The 25182-nt window shown below is 33.2% G+C and overlaps 2 protein-coding genes across 2 annotated transcripts in view; one reads left to right on the top strand and one right to left on the bottom strand.

Annotated features, from left to right (window-relative positions):
• LOC142340423 (uncharacterized) overlaps window positions 1-25182 on the top strand; it is a 464952-nt gene that overhangs the window by 204534 nt on the left and 235236 nt on the right. The gene's annotated exons all lie outside the window — the stretch shown is intronic.
• The window catches only part of LOC142340111 (uncharacterized), a 42416-nt gene that overhangs the window by 14415 nt on the left and 2819 nt on the right, over window positions 1-25182 (bottom strand). Inside the window, exons 2-5 of the mRNA XM_075390546.1 lie at window positions 20729-20911; window positions 17833-17956; window positions 1832-2018; window positions 1440-1521 (exon numbers count right to left, since the gene is read on the bottom strand). Of these exons, the coding sequence (XP_075246661.1) occupies window positions 1440-1521; window positions 1832-2018; window positions 17833-17956; window positions 20729-20911 (576 nt within the window). The remainder of the gene's footprint in view (window positions 1-1439; window positions 1522-1831; window positions 2019-17832; window positions 17957-20728; window positions 20912-25182) is intronic.

Genomic DNA, 25182 nt, shown 5'->3' with positions numbered 1-25182 from the left:
TGAAAAGGCCAGTTTTCTTAAGAGAAAAAGGTTAGTACCAAAAAATTATTCCCTTTAACTTATATTGAAAATTCCTGTCCCATGACCACATCTAATTTCATAGCACTGAGAATCCTGATTTCCAACCCTGAAACTTGTTTGACATTTCTTTAAAAGCTCCAGAAAATGCATTTTTGTTCAAACTTGAGAAATGAAACATATTGGCCACAAAAATTATTTTATTTACTACTAAACTTCATAATATCAGTGTTTGTTTTTGAAGTGTATAACATACCCGGCCGGCAGATTGTACGAAAAAAACTGCCATTGATTCACATAGCACCGATTCGGATTTTGAAGGAACAGAAAAACAATCAAAAAATTGATTGTTGTTTATAAGTTCTATATATTTGGGCTTTATAGGTTCTATATTTGGGCACATCTAGATTAGGCACATCTATATTTGGGCTTTATAGGTTCATCCCGATTTCGTTTTTCCGATACTGATTCTGTTCAATTTAGATTGCTTTGCTGAGCAACTGCTGTTTAAAAGCACTTTGAGCAGAATGAACAAAGAATGAAACTAGCCTGGAGAAGTCAAAAAGATTTCATGCAAAATGTCGAAAGGCAGCAAAAAGAGGTAAAGCGAACCAAATTTTGATTTGACGAAGTAAGAAGTAAACGGAGTGCTATAATACCCGGCTGAGAAATTGAGGGCGGCTATTATACATAACGCGCATCCGTCTGACGAACAGCTCCCAAAATACATTTGCATTTGGTTTTTTTTTTTTTTTTGGGGGGGGGGGGGGAGTTGGAGCAAAAATTGCACCATGGTTTTAATTCTTCTCAGCAGCTTCAATGCTTTGCACACTTAGAGGCTAGTAAAATTTAAAGAGGTCGGATCAGTTAATTAAATTTCCCCGCCCGGTTTTACCTCTATATCTGGTTTTTGAAGATGAAAAGTCAAATGCTCAGACAGAAAATTTCAGACGAAAATTGGTAGTACAAAAAAAGAATTAGAGAAAGACCAGCAAGGCAAATATAATTGCTAGAAACTTTGTTCGAAAGCCATTAATCATGCTTGCAACAAGCAGACCAATAAAATAATGATTAGTTGCCCGTCAACCTCATCATATTACAAACGCATGATTATATTCAAAAAGATAAACGAGGAGAAGCATCACAACCGACTTACATACAAACATTTACCAGTCACATTTTCTTTTCTTTCTGCCTAATTAACATAGTAAAATCCCATAACAGCTGTCGTAAATAAATGGTTCTGTACTCGCCTAAAAAACTATATAGTAAGCTGTGATAAACAAAATTCAATATTTCATTTTTGTTATTTGGCAGTTATCAAATTGACGGCTTAGAACAATATATGCGAACGCATATTACCGCTCCTTGTTAAGTATACTAAGCGAGTTTGACAGAGGTGTGATATAAATGCACCTTACTAGTATGCCAGTGACGAGTCCCACTTCGAAGAAGGTGGGCACAATGTTGAACACCAGCGCACCCAGTATGAAGTTGATGCCTCTACACAAAATTCATTTTAAGGATCAATTCACATATAATAAGTGCAATATTTGCGGCAGACATTTATTTTATTTTGAGATTACCGCTAACAATTCAAATAATTGAGATAAAAACAAAACATAGTTCATAAAAATTTCATCTAGACAAAATGGATATTTCGAGGGACAGGAAAAAATAGATTTATTTTGTGCAGCCATAATTTAGTGGTGAATTTATAACAGCCAGAACTATTCATTTCACCCTCATACGTGGTAGCCCAGCACTCGACATGCATATCCGTTCACTTAAGATTTTTTTTGAATTAACGTACCTGGTTCCTCTATCGATGGCCTTGGACAATGCACCTGTCTGTTTGTCAAGATGGAAGGGCAAATCAAGATTGTGCAGATGAATGAAGACATTCCTTGCAATGTCTCTAATGGAGGAGTTGGTCACAACTGCAAAAATGGCATTTCTCAATTCACTGAAGCCATAGGCGGTTGATCTAGCTACCCCATCTGAAACAAAAACTAGATCACAATTTTCAGATAAATTGAGGAGTAATGTTAGACCAATTGCTCTTAAACCAGTGGGCCTCGTCTGGCTGTGATTGCAGGCCACAGAAGCGTGGGAGAGGGTTTCCAAAATAGCATCTTTACTCTATGACGTGGAAACGTACACTCAGAAACCATTACAGCTCAAAGAGAACTGTACATCAACTTAATGCCCCTGAGCTTTGCCAGTTCATCCCCTTATCTCTGACGGTTCGTCCCTGACAGAAAACAAATCGGTCATACGAAAAAACGATCAAGCAAAAATAGCAAAAAAGACCAACAGGACTAAATTAATTGCAAGAATATTTGTTGCGAGCGCCGAAATAGCGTGACCTCTCATCAAACAATAGTCAATCTATTCTAGACCCATTCAGTAGTTATGCAAGCACGTCATTAATGTTTTCATATAAATTACCACACGGTTGTTATCGCTATCGAGAAGCTCAAACTCCGAGAAGCCGAGTTGTTGAATAGCCGAGTTGTTGAAACATAGTCGACAGATTGCCGGAAAAAAGCCACCGTTGACGCACTTGATAAACATCGGGACTGAAAAAGAAACAGAAAAAAAAGAAGAAATTGACCGAATTTTTTTCTGTTTTTTTTTTCAGTGTCAAAGTGTTCTAATTTGGCGCGCAATTTCAGTTGGATTCTAAAACTATACCTAATTTAGCTTCTAAACTGAAAGCTAATAAGCTTAATACCAATGTCAGCTAGCAAACATTATAATAAACTTTGATAACCTAATACTCAACAACCTATTGACCGGGCTTTATCGGTTTAACCAGTCTCCTTTGATTTTGATCTTTTGACTTTGACAGCATTCAACACATTACATTTCGTAATTCTATACGTGAAAGAATTGAAAGTGAGTGAAGTAAGTTCAAAAAACAACGCCAGAAAAAACACAAACAAAATCATCCCAAAAAGTTCAGAAAAAAACAATCAAACAAACTAAACAAAAACATACGCATTGCTAAAACTCTTGAAGTTTTACCCCGAAGGCAAAAATTGATCCCTTTGAAAATACTTATTTCAAAAATATGTTCAGACCCAATTTTGGTCTCTGAAATCAGTCCACTATTATATCTGCAAGGCCTGAAAAATCATCATTGTATCTGTTTTTATCAGACCAAGGAATAGGTTTTTAGGCCCTTGAGGCTCGACAAAAAAACAAAAATCGAGAAAACTTAAAATTGCAGATTTTATGAAAAAAAGCTAACATCCGAGACATTAAAAAGTTGAAACCATTTCTTAGTTACTAGAAACTATGCAGTGCCCTATTATCACGCCCTAAAGGAGTTAGATGCCCTGGCACCTGAGCCTGAAAAAACTGATAAAAACTATCAACAACTTGAAAAAAAACGCAAAAAATAGTATCATTTTGTGTGTTTGTGGTTGTAGTACCAAAACATATAGCTCACAAAATGATCATAACATGTAATTTTCTCTCGCAAAAGACCTCAATTTTTAAAAAGTTCAACCTAAGGCTAAACAAACAAAAACTCAAAAAATCACAAAAAACGTGAAAAATAACCATTTTGAGCTCAAAAACTCCTAAAAAGGATCTTTTAACTTAAAATTAAGGCCATTTCAGCAGCTGCAGCATTCTAAGCACTCAATGGACTATTCAGAGCAATTTGGGCCTCTAATGAGACTCAATGCCTGCCGGGCTTTACTTGTTTATCCCGTTTCGAAAGATCAAAGTCATCGAAAAATGTGTGAAAACATCTCGAAAAAAGACAGCGCCCCTATAAAATTCAAATTCTTTGAATTGTAAAAAAGGAGGGCACCTAAACAATGGCCGTTTCGAGGCTGATGGCGGCTATTTATAAGGTAATCTATGCGACAGCCAATAGAGCTACGATGCAGAAAATCGACGTAAAAATACAAAACTGAAATTTTTTATTCGAAAGATTAACTCAGTTTCTCATCAAAAAGAAAGACGTTTCTTTTTCGCTCAGGAGTTTCACCTGTGCCTTTTTAAATTGTTGACTATACAAAAGACGTGAAAAATGTATCATGAACACAAATTACTTCATTACACAAAGTGAACTGTCAAAACTGTGCTCAAGAGAAAAACGAATTTTATTTTGCATTATTTGATTAACATCCTTTAAATGTCCCCCTTAATTCATTCTTTTCTGAAAACAGTTGATCAAATAAATTTCGAAAGCTCGTAAACGTTTTGTCATACTGGAATCTGATTTTGTATCAAAAGTTCTAATTTTGATCGCACAACAGTCGAAAAATTTTGCCAATGAAAAGCTAGAAAAGTATTTTTTACAGAATGAATAGATAATTTATGGCTCAAATAAGAAATCTTTTTCATCAAAACTCTTGGTTATTTGAAATCGCTTTTAAATCTGGTCTTCCTTGTTTTTCACACTCATTTTAATTTTGATCTCCACTGGATACCTTCTGAAATATCATGATATTTCTCTTCTGATTATGAGACGCCTGAAAACGGACTTTATGGTCTAATGGCGATCTCTCCGGTGCTCTAATTTTATAAAATTTGATGCGTGTAAGTGCTCTATTCATTCTGTAAAGACTCCAGTAAACAATTTATTATTATTATAACCTCAACAGGGCAGTCCCTAGTAATGAGTGAACTCAAAACTTGCAAGATGTCAATCCAGGCAAAGAAATAAATCAGAGTATTACTGTTTTAGAAAGCTCCTTTGAAGCAAATTAATCTTTACTAAACATACAAAACTGAAATCCATGGAAAAATTTTCAGCCTTGATCAAAATCTTGAAGAATCTTGCAAGTATTTAAATTCTGGCAACTTGAGCTAATAATTTACGCTCGAGTGTGATAATAACAATAGTCAACCCTACTCAGATTATTACAGTTCGTAAAACCTACTGAGATAACAACTAACGTCACACTATGGCCGATTAGTTATATTTACTCAACAATCGTCCTATAGCAACAGTAGCTAGAAAAAAGTGGCCGAAAAAGATAGTTTTATACCAAAACAGTTTTCCAGCGATTTGAGATTTTCGTTGGATTCATCGGTCAATAAAAACTAATTTCATCGCTTAGGCATGCAAGTGTCGTTATCGCAACAATTTTAGTAAAATATGCTATTTGTTCACATAGGAATGTGTCATGGAGCATCAGTCAGAAAGATAGAAACAAAAAGGGAACTGCAGCTATATCACTTTTAGCAACATAAAACATAGCCGGCAGATTGCCGGAAAATAGCCGCGATAGAAGCTTGTGGCCTATCCTGAATTGAAACAACTAAAGAAACAAGATTAACAGATCGACCACCAGCTTTTTAACAGACCACTAGACTTTTTGGGTTAGATTCGGACTGTCATTTTTATGAGACACATTTGCTCTACAAGAAAAACTCTAACGGAGCTTTTTCAAAACTAATATTCCATATTAAAACAGCAGACTCTATTACTCAGGAATTAGGGCATAAAAGTTTGGCACTACTTAGATGCACACTATTGACCTTTAAGTAGCAAAAGTTCATAAAAATTAAAGTTCCATAAGTGAGTTCCAAAGTCTTTCGTTTGAAAGAGGTAAGTCACGCAACTGACCTAAATGCAGAAATGACGTCCCGAAACACAAATTTTAACTGCAAAGCAGTAGAAGTCACAAAAGTCATTGAAAAGTCAATTCCAAGAAGTCAGGGTGAGACGAAACAAAAACAACAGAACAAGTCCTGGCGTACAATTCAAAGAATTTTCATTGACTAAACCAAAAATTAAACCTAGAACAGCCTATGAGTGAATTGGGATAACCATTTCCAAAAAAAATCAGACAAAAAATGAAAAATAAGAAAATCAATGTCGAAACGCCGCATGCGAACAACAAACCAATAGCGATAAATTAAAAATTGGTTCGAAAAAAACTAGACCAAGAATGAACAATGAATAGATTGAGAAAACAATTTAGAAAAAATTCAATCCAAAAAATCGAAAAAACAGTGAAAATCAAAGTGAAATTGCCGCTTGGGAACAAAAAACCACTAGCGAGAAAGTGTAATTCTGTTCAAACATTTTCTCACTCTACTTTCAAATTAAAGAAAAAAATTTTACGCCGCAAAACCACCCGCTTTTTCGTTCCATTTCCTGTTTCGGCGTGACCAAAATCACTGCTCCAATTTAACATCACAAATCATGAAAATGTGAGAACACATTTTGAAAAAAAATCACAGCCGGAAGAATTCCGAAAACGACTAGAAGTGAAAATCCATTTAAACGTCATTCAACTACTCATCAGTTAAAACGTTCCACCACTAATTTATGTTCCTCTTGAAACAAAAATATGAAAGTAAAAACAAGAAAATCAAATCTGGTAAAATATTATTAAAAAATCTGATCAAATTTGTTTATAAATTGAGATTCTGAAATAACTATATCTGCCAAAATTAGTTCATCAGAACAACTAGTACTTACTAAAATCACTTGTGAAATTTTTAAATATACTTCAGGCCAAATTATGAAAAAAGCTCTTAGAAACAACTTGCACTAAAAAACTGGAAAAAGTTACGCGATTGACCTAAAAGCAGATATGACGTCCCGAACACAAATTTTTACTGCAAAGCAGTAGAAGTCACAAAAGTCATTGAAAAGTCAATTCCAAGAAGTCAGGGTGAGACGAAACAAAAACAACAGAACAAGTCCTGGCGTACAATTCAAAGAATTTTCATTGACTAAACCAAAAATTAAACCTAGAACAGCCTATGAGTGAATTGGGATAACCATTTCCAAAAAAAATCAGACAAAAAATGAAAAATAAGAAAATCAATGTCGAAACGCCGCATGCGAACAACAAACCAATAGCGATAAATTAAAAATTGGTTCGAAAAAAACTAGACCAAGAATGAACAATGAATAGATTGAGAAAACAATTTAGAAAAAATTCAATCCAAAAAATCGAAAAAACAGTGAAAATCAAAGTGAAATTGCCGCTTGGGAACAAAAAACCACTAGCGAGAAAGTGAAATTCTGTTCAAACATTTTCTCACTCTACTTTCAAATTAAAGAAAAAAATTTTACGCCGCAAAACCACCCGCTTTTTCGTTCCATTTCCTGTTTCGGCGTGACCAAAATCACTGCTCCAATTTAACATCACAAATCATGAAAATGTGAGAACACATTTTGAAAAAAAATCACAGCCGGAAGAATTCCGAAAACGACTAGAAGTGAAAATCCATTTAAACGTCATTCAACTACTCATCAGTTAAAACGTTCCACCACTAATTTATGTTCCTCTTGAAACAAAAATATGAAAGTAAAAACAAGAAAATCAAATCTGGTAAAATATTATTAAAAAATCTGATCAAATTTGTTTATAAATTGAGATTCTGAAATAACTATATCTGCCAAAATTAGTTCATCAGAACAACTAGTACTTACTAAAATCACTTGTGAAATTTTTAAATATACTTCAGGCCAAATTATGAAAAAAGCTCTTAGAAACAACTTGCACTAAAAAACTGGAAAAAGTTACGCGATTGACCTAAAAGCAGATATGACGTCCCGAACACAAATTTTTACTGCAAAGCAGTAGAAGTCACAAAAGTCATTAAAAATGTCAACTCCAAGAAGTCAGGGTGAGACGAAACAAAAAAACAACAGAACAAGTCCTGGCGTACAATTCAAAGAATTTTCATTGACTAAACCAAAAATTAAACCTAGAACAGCCTATGAGTGAATTGGGATAACCATTTCCAAAAAAATCAGACAAATGAAAAAAAAATAAGAAAATCAATGTCAAAACGCCGCATGCGAACAACAAACCAATAGCGATAAATTAAAAATTGGTTCGAAAAAAACTAGACCAAGAATGAACAATGAATAGATTGAGAAAACAATTTAGAAAAAAATTCAATCCAAAAAATCGAAAAAACAGTGAAAATCAAAGTGAAATTGCCGCTTGGGAACAAAAAACCACTAGCGAGAAAGTGAAATTCTGTTCGAACATTTTCTCACTCTACTTTCAAATTAAAGAAAAAAATTTTACGCCGCAAAACCACCCGCTTTTTCGTTCCATTTCCTGTTTCGGCGTGACCAAAAACACTGCTCCAATTTAACATCACAAATCATGAAAATGTGAGAACACATTTTGAAAAAAAATCGCAGCCGGAAGAATTCCGAAAACGACTAGAAGTGAAAATCCATTTAAACGTCATTCAACTACTTATCAGTTAAAACGTTCCACCACTAATTTATGATCATCTTGAAACAAAAATATGAAAGTAAAAACAAGAAAAACAAATCTGGTAAAACATTATTAAAAAATCTGATCAAATTTGTTTATAAATTGAAATTCTGAAATAACTATATCTGCCAAAATTAAATCATCAAAACAACTAGTACTTACTAAAATCACTTGTGAAATTTTCAAAAATACTTCAGGCCAAATTATGAAAAAAGCTCTTAGAAACAACTTGCACTAAAAAACTGGAAAAAGTTATGCGATTGACCTAAAAGCAGATATGACGTCCCGAACACAAATTTTTACTGCAAAGCAGTAGAAGTCACAAAAGTCATTGAAAAAGTCAATTCCAAGAAGTCAGGGTGAGACGAAACAAAAAAACAACAGAACAAGTCCTGGCGTAAAATTCAAAGAATTTTCATTGACTAAACCAAAAATTAAACCTAGAACAGCCTATGAGTGAATTGGGATAACCATTTCCAAAAAAATCAGACAAAAAATGAAAAAAAAATAAGAAAATCAATGTCAAAACGCCGCATGCGAACAACAAACCAATAGCGATAAATTAAAAATTGGTTCGAAAAAAACTAGACCAAGAATGAACAATGAATAGATTGGGAAAACAATTTAGAAAAAAAATTCAATCCAAAAAATCGAAAAAAACAGTGAAAATCAAAGTGAAATTGCCGCTTGGGAACAAAAAACCACTAGCGAGAAAGTGAAATTCTGTTCAAACATTTTCTCACTCTACTTTCAAATTAAAGAAAAAAATTTTACGCCGCAAAACCACCCGCTTTTTCGTTCCATTTCCTGTTTCGGCGTGACCAAAATCACTGCTCCAATTTAACATCACAAATCATGAAAATGTGAGAACACATTTTGAAAAAAATCACAGCCGGAAGAATTCCGAAAACGACTAGAAGTGAAAATCCATTTAAACGTCATTCAACTACACATCAGTTAAAACGTTCCACCACTAATTTATGTTCATCTTGAAACAAAAATATGAAAGTAAAAACAAGAAAATCAAATCTGGTAAAATATAATCAAAAAATCTGATCAAATTTGTTTATAAATTGAGATTCTGAAATAACTGTCTCTGCCAAAATTAGTTCATCAAAACAACTAGTACTTACTAAAATCACTTATGTGAAATTTTTAAAAATACTTCAGGCCAAATTATGAAAAAAGCTCTTAGAAACAACTTGCACTAAAAACTGGAAAAAGTTACGCGATTGACCTAAAAGCAGATATGACGTCCCGAACACAAATTTTTACTGCAAAGCAATAGAAGTCACAAAAGTCATTAAAAATGTCAACTCCAAGAAGTCAGGGTGAGACGAAACAAAAAAACATAGCAGGACAAGTCCTGGCGTACAATTCAAAGAATTTTCATTGACTAAACCAAAAATTAAACCTGGAATAGACTGAGTGAATTGGAAAAACCATTTCAAAAAATTAGACCCAAAAAATGAAAAAAAAAATAAGAAAATCAATGTCAAAACGCCGCATGCGAACAACAAACCAAAAGCGATAAATTTAAAATTGGTTCGAAAAAAACTAGGCCAAGAATGAACAATGAATAGATTGGGAAAACAATATAGAAAAAAATTCAATCCAAAAAATCGAAAAAAACAGTAAAAATCAAAGTAAAATTGCCGCTTGGGAAAAACCACTAGCGAGAAAGTGAAATTCTGTTCAAACAACATTTTCTCACTCTACTTTCAAATTAAAAAAAAATTACGCCGCAAAACCACCCGCTTTTTCGTTCCATTTCCTGTTTCGGCGTAACCAAAATCACTGCTCCAATTTAACATCACAAATCATGAAAATGTGTGAACACATTTTGAAAAAAACACAGCCGGAAGAATTCCGAAAACGACTCGAAGTGAAAATCCATTTAAACGCCATCCAACTACTCATCAGTTAAAACGTTCCACCACTAATTTATGATCATCTTGAAACAAAAATATGAAAGTAAAAACAAGAAAATCAAATCTGGTAAAATATTATTAAAAAATCAGATCAGATTTGTTTATAAATTGAGATTCTGAAATAACTATATCTGCCAAAATTAGTTCATCAAAACAAATAGTACTTACTGAAATCACTTGTGAAATTTTAAAAATACTCCAGGCCAAATTATGAAAAAAGCTCTTAGAAACAACTTGCACTAAAAAAACTGGAAAAAGTTACGCGATTGACCTAAAAGCAGATATGACGTCCCGAACACAAATTTTTACTGCAAAGCAGTAGAAGTCACAAAAGTCATTGAAAGTCAATTCCAAGAAGTCAGGGTGACACAAAACAAAAAAACAACAGAACAAGTCCTGGCGTACAATTCAAATAATTTTCATTGACTAAACCAAATTTTAAACCTAGAACAGACTATGAGTGAATTGGGATAACCATTTCCAAAAAAATCAGACCAAAAAAATGAAAAAAAAAAAATAAGAAAATCAATGTCAAAACGCCGCATGCGAACAACAAACCAATAGCGATAAAATAAAAATTGGTTCGAAAAAAACTAGACCAAGAATGAACAATGAATAGATTGAGAAAACAATTTAGAAAAAATTTCAATCCAAAAAATCGAAAAAACAGTAAAAATCAAAGTGAAATTACCGCTTGGGAACAAAAAACCACTAGCGAGAAAGTGAAATTCTGTTCAAACAACATTTTCTCACTCTACTTTCAAATTAAAGAAAAAAATTTTACGCCGCAAAACCACCCGCTTTTTCGTTCCATTTCCTGTTTCGGCGTGACCAAAATCACTGCTCCAATTTAACATCACAAATCATGAAAATGTGTGAACACATTTTGAAAAAAACACAGCCGGAAGAATTCCGAAAACGACTCGAAGTAAAAATCCATTTAAACGTCATCCAACTACTCATCAGTTAAAACGTTCCACCACTAATTTATGATCATCTTGAAACAAAAATATGAAAGTAAAAACAAGAAAATCAAATCTGGTAAAATATTATTAAAAAATCTGATCAAATTTGTTTATAAATTGAGATTCTGAAATAACTGTCGCTGCCAAAATTAGTTCATCAAAACAACTAGTACTTACTAAAATCACTTGTGAAATTTTTAAAAATACTTCAGGCCAAATTATGAAAAAAGCTCTTAGAAACAACTTGCACTAAAAAACTGGAAAAAGTTACGCAATTGACCTAAAAGCAGAAATGACGTCCCGAACACAAATTTTTACTGCAAAGCAGTAGAAGTGACAAAAGTCATTGAAAAAGTCAATTCCAAGAAGTCAGGGTGAGACAAAACAAAAAAACAACAGAACAAGTCCTGGCGTACAATTCACAGAATTTTCATTGACTAAACCAAAAATTAAACCTAGAACAGACTATGAGTGAATTGGGATAACCATTTCCAAAAAAATCAGACCAAAAAAATGAAAAAAAAAAGAAAATCAATGTCAAAACGCCGCATGCGAACAACAAACCAATAGCGATAAATTAAAAATTGGTTCGAAAAAAACTAGACCAAGAATGAACAATGAATAGATTGAGAAAACAATTTAGAAAAAAATTCAATCCAAAAAATCGAAAAAACAGTAAAAATCAAAGTGAAATTGCCGCTTGGGAACAAAAAACCACTAGCGAGAAAGTGAAATTCTGTTCAAACAACATTTTCTCACTCTACTTTCAAATTAAAGAAAAAAATTTTACGCCGCAAAACCATCCGCTTTTTCGTTCCATTTCCTGTTTCGGCGTGACCAAAATCACTGCTCCAATTTAACATCACAAATCATGAAAATGTGTGAACACATTTTGAAAAAAAAACACAGCCGGTAGAATTCCAAAAACGACTCGAAGTGAAAATCCATTTAAACGTCATCCAACTACTCATCAGTTAAAACGTTCCACCACTAATTTATGATCATCTTGAAACAAAAAAATGAAAGTAAAAACAAGAAAATCCAATCTGGTAAAATATTATTAAAAAATCTGATCAAATTTGTTTATAAATTGAGATTCTGAAATAACTATCTCTGCCAAAATTAGTTCATCAAAACAACTAGTACTTACTAAAATCACTTGTGAAATTTTTAAAAATACTTCAGGCCAAATTATGAAAAAAAGCTCTTAGAAACAACTTGCACTAAAAAACTGGAAAAAGTTACGCGATTGACCTTAAAGCAGATATGACGTCCCGAACACAAATTTTTACTGCAAAGCAGTAGAAGTCACAAAAGTCATTGAAAATGTCAACTCCAAGAAGTCAGGGTGAGACGAAACAAAAAATCATAGCAGGACAAGTCCTGGCGTACAATTCAAAGAATTTTCATTGACTAAACCAAAAATAAAACCTAGAACAGACTATGAGTGAATTGGAAAAATCATTTCAATAAAAATCAGACCGAAAAAATGAAAAAAAATAAGAAAATCAATGTCAAAACGCCGCATGCGAACGAACCAATAGCGATAAATTTAAAATTAGTTCGAAAAAAACTAGGCCAAGAACGAACAATGAATAGATTGGGAAAACAATTTAGAAAAAAAATTCAATCCAAAAAAGCGAGAAAACAGTAAAATTAAAGTGAAATTGCCGCTTGGGAACAAAAAACCACTAGCGAGAAAGAGAAATTCTGTTCAAACAGCATTTTCTCACTACTTTAAAACTGTAGTGAAAAAATTTCACGCCGCAAAACCACTCGCTTTTTCGCTCCATTTCCTGTTTCGGCGTGACCAAAATCACAGCACCAATTTTGACTTCAAAAATCAAGAAAATGTGTGAACACATTTTGAAAAAAAACATAGCCGGAAGAATTCCGAAAACAACTCGAACAACTCGTGGAAATCCATTTAAACGCCATCCAACTACTCATCAGTTAAAACGTTCAACCACTAATTTATGATCATCTTGAAACAAAACTACGAAAGTAAAAACAAGAAAATCAAATCTGGTAAAATATTAAAAAATCTGATCAAAATTGTTTCTAAATTGAGATTCTGAAATAACTATCTCTGCCAAAATTAGTTCATCAAAACAACTAGTACTTACTAATATCACTTAAGTGAAATTTTTTAAAAAAATTCAGGCCAAATTATGAAAAAAAAGCTCTTAGAAACAACTTGCACTAAAAAAATCTGGAAAAAGTTACGCAATTGACCTAAAAGCAGAAATGACGTCCCGAACACAAATTTTAACTGCAAAGCAGTAGAAGTCACAAAAGTCATTGAAAATGTCAACTCCAAGAAGTCAGGGTGAGAAGAAACAAAAAATCATAGCAGGACAAGTCCTGGCGTACAATTCAAAGAATTTTCATTGACTAAACCAAAAATTAAACCTAGAACAGACTATGAGTGAATTGGAAAAATCATTTCGAAAAAAATCAGACCGAAAAAATGAAAAAAAAAGAAAATCAATGTCAAAACGCCGCATGCGAACAACAAACCAATAGCGATAAATTTAAAATTAGTTCGAAAAAAACTAGGCCAAGAATGAACAATGAATAGATTGGGAAAACAATTTAGAAAAAAAATTCAATCCAAAAAAGCGAAAAAACAGTAAAAATCAAAGTGAAATTGCCGCTTGGGAACAAAAAACCACTAGCGAGAAAGAGAAATTCTGTTCAAACAGCATTTTCTCACTCTACTTTAAAACTGTGGTGAAAAAATTTCACGCCGCAAAACCATTCGCTTTTTCGCTCCATTTCCTGTTTCGGCGTGACCAAAATCACAGCTCCAATTTGACTTCAAAAATCAAGAAAATGTGTGAACACATTTCGAAAAAAAACATAGCCGGAAGAATTCCGAAAACAACTCGAAGTGGAAATCCATTTAAACGCCATCCAACTACTCATCAGTTAAAACGTTCAACCACTAATTTATGATCATCTTGAAACAAAACTATGAAAGTAAAAACAAGAAAATCAAATCTGGTAAAATATTAAGAAATCTGATCAAAATTGTTTATAAATTCAGATTCTGAAATAACTATCTCTGCCAAAATTAGTTCATCAAAACAACTAGTACTTACTAATATCATTAAGTGAAATTTTTAAAAACACTTCAGGCCAAATTATGAAAAAAAGCTCTTAAAAACAACTTGCACTAAAATCTGGAAAAAGTTACGCAATTGACCTAAAAGCAGAAATGACGTCCCGAACACAAATTTTAACAGCAAAGAAATAGAAGTCACAAAAGTCATTGAAAATGTCAACTCCAAGAAGTCAGGGTGAGCCGAAACAAAAAAAAACATAGCAGGACAAGTCCTGGCGTACAATTCAAAGAATTTTCATTGACTAAACCAAAAATTAAACCTAGAACAGACTATGAGTGAACAAAGAAAACCATTTCCAAAAAAAACTATGCCAGGAATGAACAATGAATAGATTGTGAAAACAATTTAGAAAAAAATCCAACCCAAAAAATCGAAAAAACAGTGACCCAAAAAATCGAAAAAATCCAAAAAAGTGAAAAAATCAAAGTGAAATTTCCGCTTGGAAACAAAAAACCACTCACGAGAAAGAGAATTTCTGTTCAAACAGCATTTTCTCATTCTATTTTAAAATTAAAGCAAAAAAAAATTCACGTCAAAAAAACCACTCGCTTTTTCGCTCCATTTCCTGTTTCGACGTGACCAAAACAACTGCTCCAATTTGACTTCAAAAATCATGAAAATGTGTGAACACATTTTGAAAAAAAAACATAGCCGGAAGAATTCCGAAAACGACTCGAAGTGGAAATACATTTAAACGCCATCCAACTACTCGTCAGTTAAAACGTTTCACCACTAATTTATGATCATCTTGAAACAAAACTGAAAAAAAGTAAAAACAAGAAAATCAAATCCGGTAAAATATTATTAAAAATCTGATCAAATTTGTTTTTAGATTGAGATTCTGAAATAACTATCTCCGCCAAAAATAGTTCATCAAAACAACTAGTACCTACTAAAATCACTTATGTTAATTTTTAAAAATACTTCAGGCCAAACAAATTACGAAAAAAAAGATCTTAAAAACAACTTGCACTAAAAAAATAGTCAATAGGGTATCCAGATGCTCGCAAAACAATAGGCAAGTCATAATAGGCTAACAAACAACGGATAGTTCCAATGTTCGCCATTTGTCATATTTCTCAATTAAAAAATGATTCATATCCACGAAACTGTAATCAACTGTTATCTAAAATTTGCTCAAGTAGAAGGGGCCTTTTCAATACCCATTTGAGCCAGTTAAACAAAACAACCGTAACAAAAGCAAAAATGAGCCCAAAAATCACCAAAAAATATGAAAAACCTCCTAATTAGCATAAAATTCATATGAATTTCCAGTAACCTTTAAACGACTTCCAGAACCGGCCTAAAATTAAAACAAAATCAGAAACAAAATCTCTTAACCAAAAAAACTGCTATGAAATGCCACACGTTAACAAATAATTTTGCTCGCTTGCAGAATTTTTTTTTACACCTCAATTTCTCGCTCCCTAGAAAACAGCTATATGAACAAAAAACCACTTTCTTTTGAATCCACTTTTCACCAACAAAATCACTCCCAATTTTTTCACATGTTTCATTTCCCGCTTCAAAATTCACTCCAGTAAAAGTGATTAAAAAAGGACTTCTCCAATACTCCTCTTCGAGTCGTAAAAAAGATAGCGCCCCAATACAATTCAAGTTCTTTGAATTGTAAAAAAACCAAGAGAAGGCCAATAATAGCCTCAGCTATCGCTTCACTGCTATTAAAAACATAAACCAACTAATGTCCGAAGAATTGCTCTCGAACAACAGGCGGGTGCAAAAACATTTGACCCCATCGGGATTGGAATTATTGACCTCCAGCTTTATAACCATATTCACTACCGACTGTGCTATTTAGAACTTACTTTTACTATGCTGCAAACAACTTTATATTAGCAACAACAGTGAGAGCAATAGAGATCACTCAAAAATGAAGAACAAAAACGTGAACAAGTCACTTGAAAAGTCAAAGAATGTTCTAGAAAAGCACAAAACGATCAAGCAAAAAATTTGCATAAAAAGACCAACACATTAACAATTGCTATGAACTTCGTTCAAGAGCAAAACAAAATGCGAAATCTTACAACGCAAATCAATTTTTGGAAGCACGTGGGACATATTGAATTTATCCACAACCAGTAACTCTTATCTTAGGTAGCAAGCTGTAAAGGAGCATGGTTGCCATTCTCCTGGTTTTGATATAGATCAGAAAAACCACTAGCGAGAAAGAGAACTTTTGTTAAAACACCATTCTCTCACTCTACTTCAAAACGAAAGCAAAAAAATTCACGTCAAAAAAACCACTCGCTTTTTCGCTCCATTTCCTGTTTCGGCGTGACCAAAATCACTACAATTTGACTTCAAAAATCATGAAAAGGTTTGAACAGATCTTAAACATAGCCAGAAGAACTCCGGAAACGACTCGAAGTAGAAATCCATTTAAACGCCACCCAACTACTCATCAGACAAAACGTGGCTCCACTAATTTCTGATCATCTTGAAACAAAACAATAAAACAAAAAAAGTAAAAACAATAAAATCAGATCTGTCAAAATGATTTTAAAAAAATCGGATCAAATTTTGTTATAAATTGAGTTCCCGAAATAACTATCTCTGCCAAAATTACTTTACCAAAACACCTAGTTCTTACTGAAACCACTTATGTGAATTTTTAAAAATACTTTAGAAAAATTATGAAAAAAATTATATGAATAGAGGCCAAATTATGAAAAAAAAGCTCTAAAAACAACTTGCAATAAAAAATTGGAAAAAGTTAATAACTTTTTTTCATAATAAAAAAGCATATAAAATCCAAAGAAAAATTGCTAACAGCCAATAGGCTATCCAGGTGATCGCAAAACAATAGGCAAGTCACAATAGGCTACGAAACTTGTCTAAAAAAGAGAAAAGCGAAGAACTTGAAAAAAAATAATAAAAATAGTTCCAATTTTCGCCATTTTTTGTCATATTTCTCAACAAAAAACTATTCATATCCACAAAACTATAACAAATTGTTATCTAAAACTTTCTCAAGTAGAAGGGGTCTTTCTTATACCCATTCAAGCCAGTTAAACAAAACAATCTTTAAAAAAAGGCAAAAATTAGCCCGAAAAACAGCAAAATACATGAAAAACCTCCGAATTAGCATAAAATTCATATAAATTTTCAGAAACCTTCAAACCACTACCAAAACCAGCCTAAAACTAAAAAATCATAACCAAACCTCATAACCAAAAAAATAAAATAACCGCTTAAAATGCCGCACGTGAAAAAATTTTGCCTCTTACAGAATTTTTTACACCTCAATATTTCGCCCTCTAGAAAACATCGATATGAACAAAAAAACACACTTTTCGCTCCACTCTTCATTTTGTTCAGCAACAAAATCGCTCCAAATTTTTCCACGTGTTCATTTCCTGCTTCAAAATTCACTCCAATAAAATTGATTAAAAAGAACTTCTCCAATACTCCTCTTTGAGTCGTAAAAAGATAGCGCCCCAATACAATTCAAATTCTTTGAATTGTAAAAAATCAGGAGCGCAATAATAGCCGCCTGGAATTGCTGACGCGGCTATTAAAAATTATAAACATCAGAAACCTTACTTACATCCGATGATGACAGACACTGCGTATGTGGAAATAGTGTTTCCCATAGAGTGGAAATTTAGCGCATTCACATTCAGATAGTCCACTGCATGCTTGAATAGAAAAGGCACTTGAACGGTCAGAATCTACAAAACAAACAACCTGATTTCAGCAAATATTGAAGCAATTATTTCTTACCCACTTTGATCAGCCCAATTTTGATTCTTCTCGCTTTTGTTTAAAATGGATATTTTTTGAAAATCAACTTTGATGTTGGTAACGTATGCTTTAAATTAAAAACATGTTTTCTATTGGGAAAAAAACAGCTTAGCAATCATGTTTTTGCCACATTTTAGTTCTAATACAGAAACTGAAAAAAACTTTTCAGCAACTACATATGCTGAGGAAATAAGCCCCCTTTCCAAAAGTGTATCTAACTAATCTTCGGGCGGCTAAGCTCGCAGAAATTACGTTCATCCCTTAACTTTTTTCCACTCCAAATAACTTTTTTCCATGTATCTGTAAAAGGAAACCCACTTGAGCGCCATTTGTCATTAAAAGTACAAAAAGGGCATCAGAAGTTTAGGGACTTTCGCAACAGTTATTTGCTATTTATCTGCTTCACTATGACATTAGCACGAAAAAAAGCTTCTCCTAGTTTGGCAAAGTGACAAAAAATCGCTCGTTGACGCATTTCAGTTAAGGTTAAGTAGTCGTGATTTTGTTAAGTGGTTGAATCTAATATCCCACCCTTCCTAAAACTTGCTCAAGCTGACTGACCTCGTGGCTTCACAAAAAACTGCCAAGTTATTTAGGCTGAGATACAAATTGACGTTATTCAGACATCTGCGATCTATTACTAGATTCCTACAATCTCAACCATTGAGCAACTGTAAATAAACCGCACTCTAAATAGTTCTTCGGATAAAATATATTCGAAAACAAAAAAAAAGAAAGAAAAAACAAAATACGGCCTCTAAATTGTATAAACAAAAAACAGATTGTCGAAATAGCTCCGCAACTTATGAGTTTGAAAACTTATCGATGCTCCACAAAAACTACGTTAGAAATTCATTCCGCAGAAGCCTTTTTCATTAGTGACTTTTACTACACATATGAGTTCCTTTGTCCTTATACAAATTCAAATTAAACATAAGTTTTTAAATACAAAAGTCATTTTATTGAGTGAGGTTAATTAACGTATAATCAAAGTCTAATCAAGCAAATGACGTAAAAACTTTTCAAAAGAGAGAATTAGAAATGACGTCACGCGCGCAAATGCAACAAAAAGGTCTCAATTGATAATCTAACTAAATCGGTTCATCAGGAGGAACCCGAGGAAAGGGAAAGATGACGAAGGACAAAATCAACAAGTGTTCTCTATAAAAAATCACAACAAAATGCTAAAACGCATTCTCCAAACATTATTCGGAGAAAAAACTCAATTCATCTTCTAAATCAGTCACCTAACCAATACTTGACAAAAGAATATTTAACAACAATTATAAACTTCAAAGAACAAACAAACTGGAAAAATACTTTTTAGAATTTACTACAGTTTTATTACGTCTGGCTCGCAAGTATCTTCCCAAACATTTTTTGGCCAAATAACTTTATTACATCTGCTGTATCATTCACCAACCTAGTACATGGCCGAAAATATTAAACAATTAAACAAGTAAAGAGCAAAACCTAAAAATAGAAACTTTTATAATCAATTTCAGTTGAAAGTGCCATGTCTGGCTTTCAAGGGACACTTTATGGTAGCAATGCCAACCATATAATTCTTGTGAATTAGGAAATGACCGAGAGAGAGTTCAGTGGTAAGCACAAAGTCAGAAGGAATAGACAAAGAACTTAAAAAGACAAAAATGGGCTAACACTGCAAAATTTACTCAATTTTCTTTAAAACAACTTAAAATTAATAAGATTTAAAATAAAAGACAATCAAAACTGCAAAACAGATAAAATTTGATTCAGATGCTCGAACATTTTTCCAATCCCACTATCACTAGTTTACATAATTAAGACACGTCTTTGACTGAAAAAGTCGAAACAAAAATTGCTTTGAAAAAGACGCACGGGATAAAAAAAATAAATTTTCCTCGCTGAGCGAAACTTTTACGCCTACTTTTTTCGCTCTCTCCCAACGAAGCTACATGAACAGAAAATCACTTTTCTCTCAGCGCTTTAGGTTTATACAGCAATTTTACCTAAGCACTTCGTTTTCACGCATTTCACTTCCTGTTTCAAATAAATTCTAACAAAAACATAGCCCGCAGATTGCCGGAAAATAGCCGCAATAGCCGCTTGTGGCCAACCATGAATTGAAACAACTAAAGAAATAAGATTGACAGATCGACCAACAGCTTTTTAATAGACCCAGGCTTTTTGGGTTAGATTCGGACTGTCATTTTTAGGAGACACATTTGCTCTACAAGAAAAACTCTAACGGAGCTTTTTCAAAACTAATATTCCATATTAAAACAGCAGACTCTATTACTCAGGAATTAGGGCATATAAGTTTGGCACTACTCAGATGCACACTATTGACCTTTAATTAGTAAAGGTTCATAGAATCTAAAGTCCCATAAGTGAGTCCAGAAGTCATTTTTTTGAGTGAAGTAAGTCACGCAATTGACCAAAAAGCAGAAATGACGTCACGAACACAAATTTTAACTTCAAAGCAGTAGAAGTCACTGAAGTTATTGAAAAATTCAATTCCAAGAAGTCAGGCTAAGACGAAACAAAAATCTGTTAGACGAAATAAGAAAAATTAGGAGCGCAATAATAGCCACAAGGAATTTTCGCTAAATTGTTAAATGAACTCATCGTTTATGCCTCTTTTCCTCATAATTTGAACAAAGAGTTATTATTCTCTTGATCGCACAATTTACCCTCGAAATCAATCAATTTACCTTTGATAAAAGCAATAACCCGACAGATGCAATAACACGTCCTTTAATGTCCCACTTGGATGCTGGCCATATGTGACTCCACAGAAGCTTTATCATCTCCTTAGACGACACTTTGTCTGTCGCTAAATAGTCCAGCTTCTCTCCCACGTGGGATGTTATGTGCTGTTTCCGCTTACTCTCTTTCTAAAAGAAAGATAAAGTGGAGACCAGTTGCAGATAAATTTTCTAACGGAATAGATTTCACGACATTTTCAAAAAAGTCCGTTTGATCAGCAAATGTAAAACATGACCGACTAACGTCGCAAGAAATTGCTGGCGAGCACTAGCGGGAGCTCGTATCTATTGCGGCTTGTAAAAATTAAATTTAAAAAGGGCTCTTCAATATTTAGAGGTTATTATATGCTACTAAGCATAACCGAATAAAGTTTGCTCTCAAACGACCGGCGAGCTGTTGGCTTCGGTAGTAGCCAGCTGGGGCTTAGGAAAGATAGCATTAGGGGGGATAAGACTAATAAGGCGCAAGGCTCAAAGAGCTGCTCAGCCACTTAATGACTTCTGGGCGCTACCTGTTTATCCCGTTTTTGAGGACGAAAAGTCAAAGGGTCAGACAAAAATCGGTCCAAAATAATGGTCAAACTTCGTTTCAGAGCAATTAAAAAGCGTGGTTTCCAAAAGATTAAGCGTGGGCTCCAAACGTTTCTGAAATCAACTTTGGATATGGTGATAATCTTTAATTTTTATAGAATCTTGTGAGAAAATGTAGTTTAAATTAAAATTTTAAGTGAACAGTTTCTAGTTAAGAACGTTTATGCGTATCTTATGTATTTTATATTAACAGAAAATGAATTTTTTCATGCATCTTTCTGAGAGAGCGAGAAAGTTAGTTGTGAAAAAACTTTGCGCTAAGCAAGCAATTTTTTTATCACAGTTGGCTTTTTCAAAGGGTTTTTTGTTCCGACCCCACTTGTGGGGGGGGGGGGGGGGGGGGGGAGGAACTATATACTCAAATGGGTTTTTTTGTTCAGACAATTTTGGCCGATCGATATATTCATCGTAGAGAAGTGAGTGGTATCATTAAAAAGCTCGTCCAGCGTAGAGTTCGAAACTAAGAAAAATTTTGGATTTAGTTTTTTTTTCGAGGAGCTATCGAGGATTGAAATTTTGTGTGAACACGGGATGTTTGGCTTGATTTTGTTCACTTTTAGTGTAATTTTTCTTCAAATCAAGATTTTTTTTATTAAAACATTAATTCAAAACCACATTTCACGCCACAAAATGAAACAATTTTGAGTTCCTAACAGACGAAAGGCGATAAAAAAGACTATTTCTGGTCTCATAGGGAAGCTAACTATAAAAAAATCGAACTCTATTTGAGAGCTCTTTTTTCGAAAACTTTTCATATTTTTGTTTTCTTGTTTCACCTAGAGACCAGTCATTTTCACATCCATGTTCCGTTAATGACAAACCTGATATACTGTCAAATGAGTCCCAATGAACAAAAAATTCGTTTTCAAGGAATCGCTTGTTTTTTTTCAGCTTGGACTCTGAATTTTCTAAATTTTAAATGTAACTTTAATTTTCTTTTTGAAGTTCTACCAAATTTTTGGAGTCCTACGCCATAGTCTCGTTGACTAACAGTGCAAAAGGTTTTGTAATGAGCAATAAGTGAACCCATCAATAGCTTTCAGTGAACAGCTCATGGCTGTTAAGACTTTGAAAATGATTTTTCGAGAAATTCTTCGACATTAACCGATAATAAACTTCTTTTCGTGAATTGTAAGTCAGTCTCAGTAATGACAGGACCCCCTTGCTTTCTACTGCAACCACAATTATTCTAGTTGGCGGTCTTATCTTCTAACTATTTCTTATATGACTTCAATGCCACAAGATTTTTAAAAAATTCTAAAAACATTTTGGATATACTTATTATTGTTTCCTCTTGAAAGATTCACTTTATCCTGATATTGATATCTCCAATTGGAGAAGACTTTCAGTGGATCATGCATAAAACTTTCAGGGGAACGCTTATGGTTTAAATGGCTTCGACACTTTCTTCTCGCACTCGAATTATTAATTTCTGCCTGAAATTGTTGTTCTTTCCATAGTCACAAGACTTATTGTGATTTCTTATTTATTACCTACGCATGACAAATTTCTTTGTCCTCGAATTGAGGCATACACTCCAATTGAGCTTACTTATTGACTTGTGTTGAAAGCTATTGAATTTAGTGGCTTTTAAGACTTTGATATTTTTTTTGAAAATTAACCGACCTCAAACTTATTTTCCAGAACTATAAGTCAGTCTCCGTAATATTCCGACCCTTTTGTTCACTTCAACCAGAATTAATCTAGTTAGCGGTTTTAGCTTCTAACTATTGGTGTTATGACTTCGATGCACGAGTTTTCATAATTTTTTTTTAATTTTTGAATATTTTTTTCGTAATTTTGGTTCCATTTGGAATCTTGACACATTATTCTAACATTGATAGTAGCATTGGCTTAGAGATGACTTTCAATGGATCATATATAAAGTTTTCAGAGAAAAACTTATGTTTTAAATTGCTTCGACACTTTCTTCTCGCACTTTTCCACTTAATTTTTGGAGTTTGTATGTATCGTTTTTTTTTCATTGTCAATGACTTATTGCAAGGTCTTGTAGATGAACTATGAATGACAAACAACCTTGTTGTCTCATAGAGACGTAACTTTGCGTATTTATTAGCTTCTGTTGAAAGCTATTGAAATTAATGGCGTTGATACTACAGGTTTTCTCAAAAGTTTGTGCTTTTAACCTATTTGTTCATGTTTGATGTATTGGAGTCAGCTTGCTAAAAAAGCAATTGCTGTTAAAAATTTATTGGAAGTAGCAAATTTTTAACTGAGAAGTTCATTTTTCAATGACTTCGACACTCTTCTCGCTCAATTTTTTTTTGGAATTCGCCGTTTTTTGCTTTTTATTCTTTAGGTAAAATAGCATTCTTTAGCCGAAAAATGCTGACCGGTCCCATAAGCTTGTTATTGAAGCTTGAATGATTGAGTTTACCCAAAGCATTCAATTTATTGCGAATAGTCTTAAAGTGTATGATATACATTTTTAAGACTTTGAGGATTTTTTTCAGTTTTGTTGTCCTTTTCGTCAATATGTAACTTATTTTCTTCATTGAGAGGTCCCATACAATTCCATGTATTTTGAAAATTAAAATGTTTAGTGGTATTATGACGAAACCGTTGTTTTGTTTTTTGGACAATATGCGTTTTCATAAAAAGTTATGTGAGTGGTGTATTTTTGTGTCTTTTTCTCTTCCTTTAGCACAATCGCGTAATAACAGATCCCAATGAGTTTCAAATGTGGCCCAATTGAACTTATTTATTCATTCAGAATAATTTTTGTTGCTGAATTAGAATAAATAGAAATTGAAATAAAAATACATAACATTCAGATAACAGCTAATGATTTTAATGGCTTCACTCATTTGTGTTTTCGCAATGTTTGTAAATTACTGTTCCTATTTTTTGAGTTTTTCTGCGTTTTAGTCCGTTCTTATGGCTTAGTCTAACCAGAGCCAGGTTCTATTGCTTTCATTATTACTATTTTCAAAACTTATCAAGAAGTATTTTGTTAAAACTAATTATTTTTAAGACTTTTGAAATTATTTGGTTTAAAAATGTTGACTTATTTTTCAATTTCGCCTCATTATTTCTTCTTTTTGTCGACTTTTTACCTAGTCTCATTAGGGAAAAATCTTATCTGACGTGTAGTTAGAAAAAAGTAAATTTGTGTAGGTAGGGTTTTGTCTGATTGTAATTGGACGTTGTTACTAGGTGCTTTTAAATTAAGACATTGAGTTTCTGCCGTGAAATATTTGTTTTTGCCTTTTATTGTTGTTGTTGATTTTTTCTCGTAGTCTTTTCAATTGCAGATCTCGTAGTAATGAGGCATGGAATTATTTAATTCAAATATTAGTTTGGTTGTGTAACGATTTTTTTAATCTCAAACATCTATTTTAGGTTATCTCTTTGCAAAAATGTAAGTCAAAAACTTCTCGAGTTGACTATTGGTCTCGTTACTAAGAGGCGACTTTTGAGGGTTAGGCAGGACAGTTAATCTTTTGAGGTTTTTGTTGTTTGTCTTTTTTAATTGTTGTCTCGCTCATTGGGTGGGTCACTGCTCGAGCAGAACTTTTAAAGTCTGTCATAAAATAAATTGTTGGGACAAAGTTTTTTCTTACATGTAGAATAGGGAATGTTTTGAATTTTTTCCCTTTTGGTCAATTTTCTGTGCGGTCACGTACCGTCTCCGTCGTTTCTCTTATTGGTACCCGTATATTGAATGAAAACTATTTGTATTTCAAGTTCTTTAGCCAATAGTTGCTTCGAAGTAGCAAACCATGTATACTAATTTCATCAATTTTTTTTTGTTTTCGAAATCAGATGTGACTTTTTTCATGTTTTTT

Source organism: Convolutriloba macropyga, chromosome 5 (assembly GCF_964194025.1).
Source record: "Convolutriloba macropyga chromosome 5, txConMacr16.3, whole genome shotgun sequence".
Taxonomy (NCBI): Eukaryota; Metazoa; Xenacoelomorpha; order Acoela; family Convolutidae; genus Convolutriloba; species Convolutriloba macropyga.
Note: the sequence above shows the minus strand (reverse complement) of the source record. Positions and strands in the feature narration are given on the sequence as shown.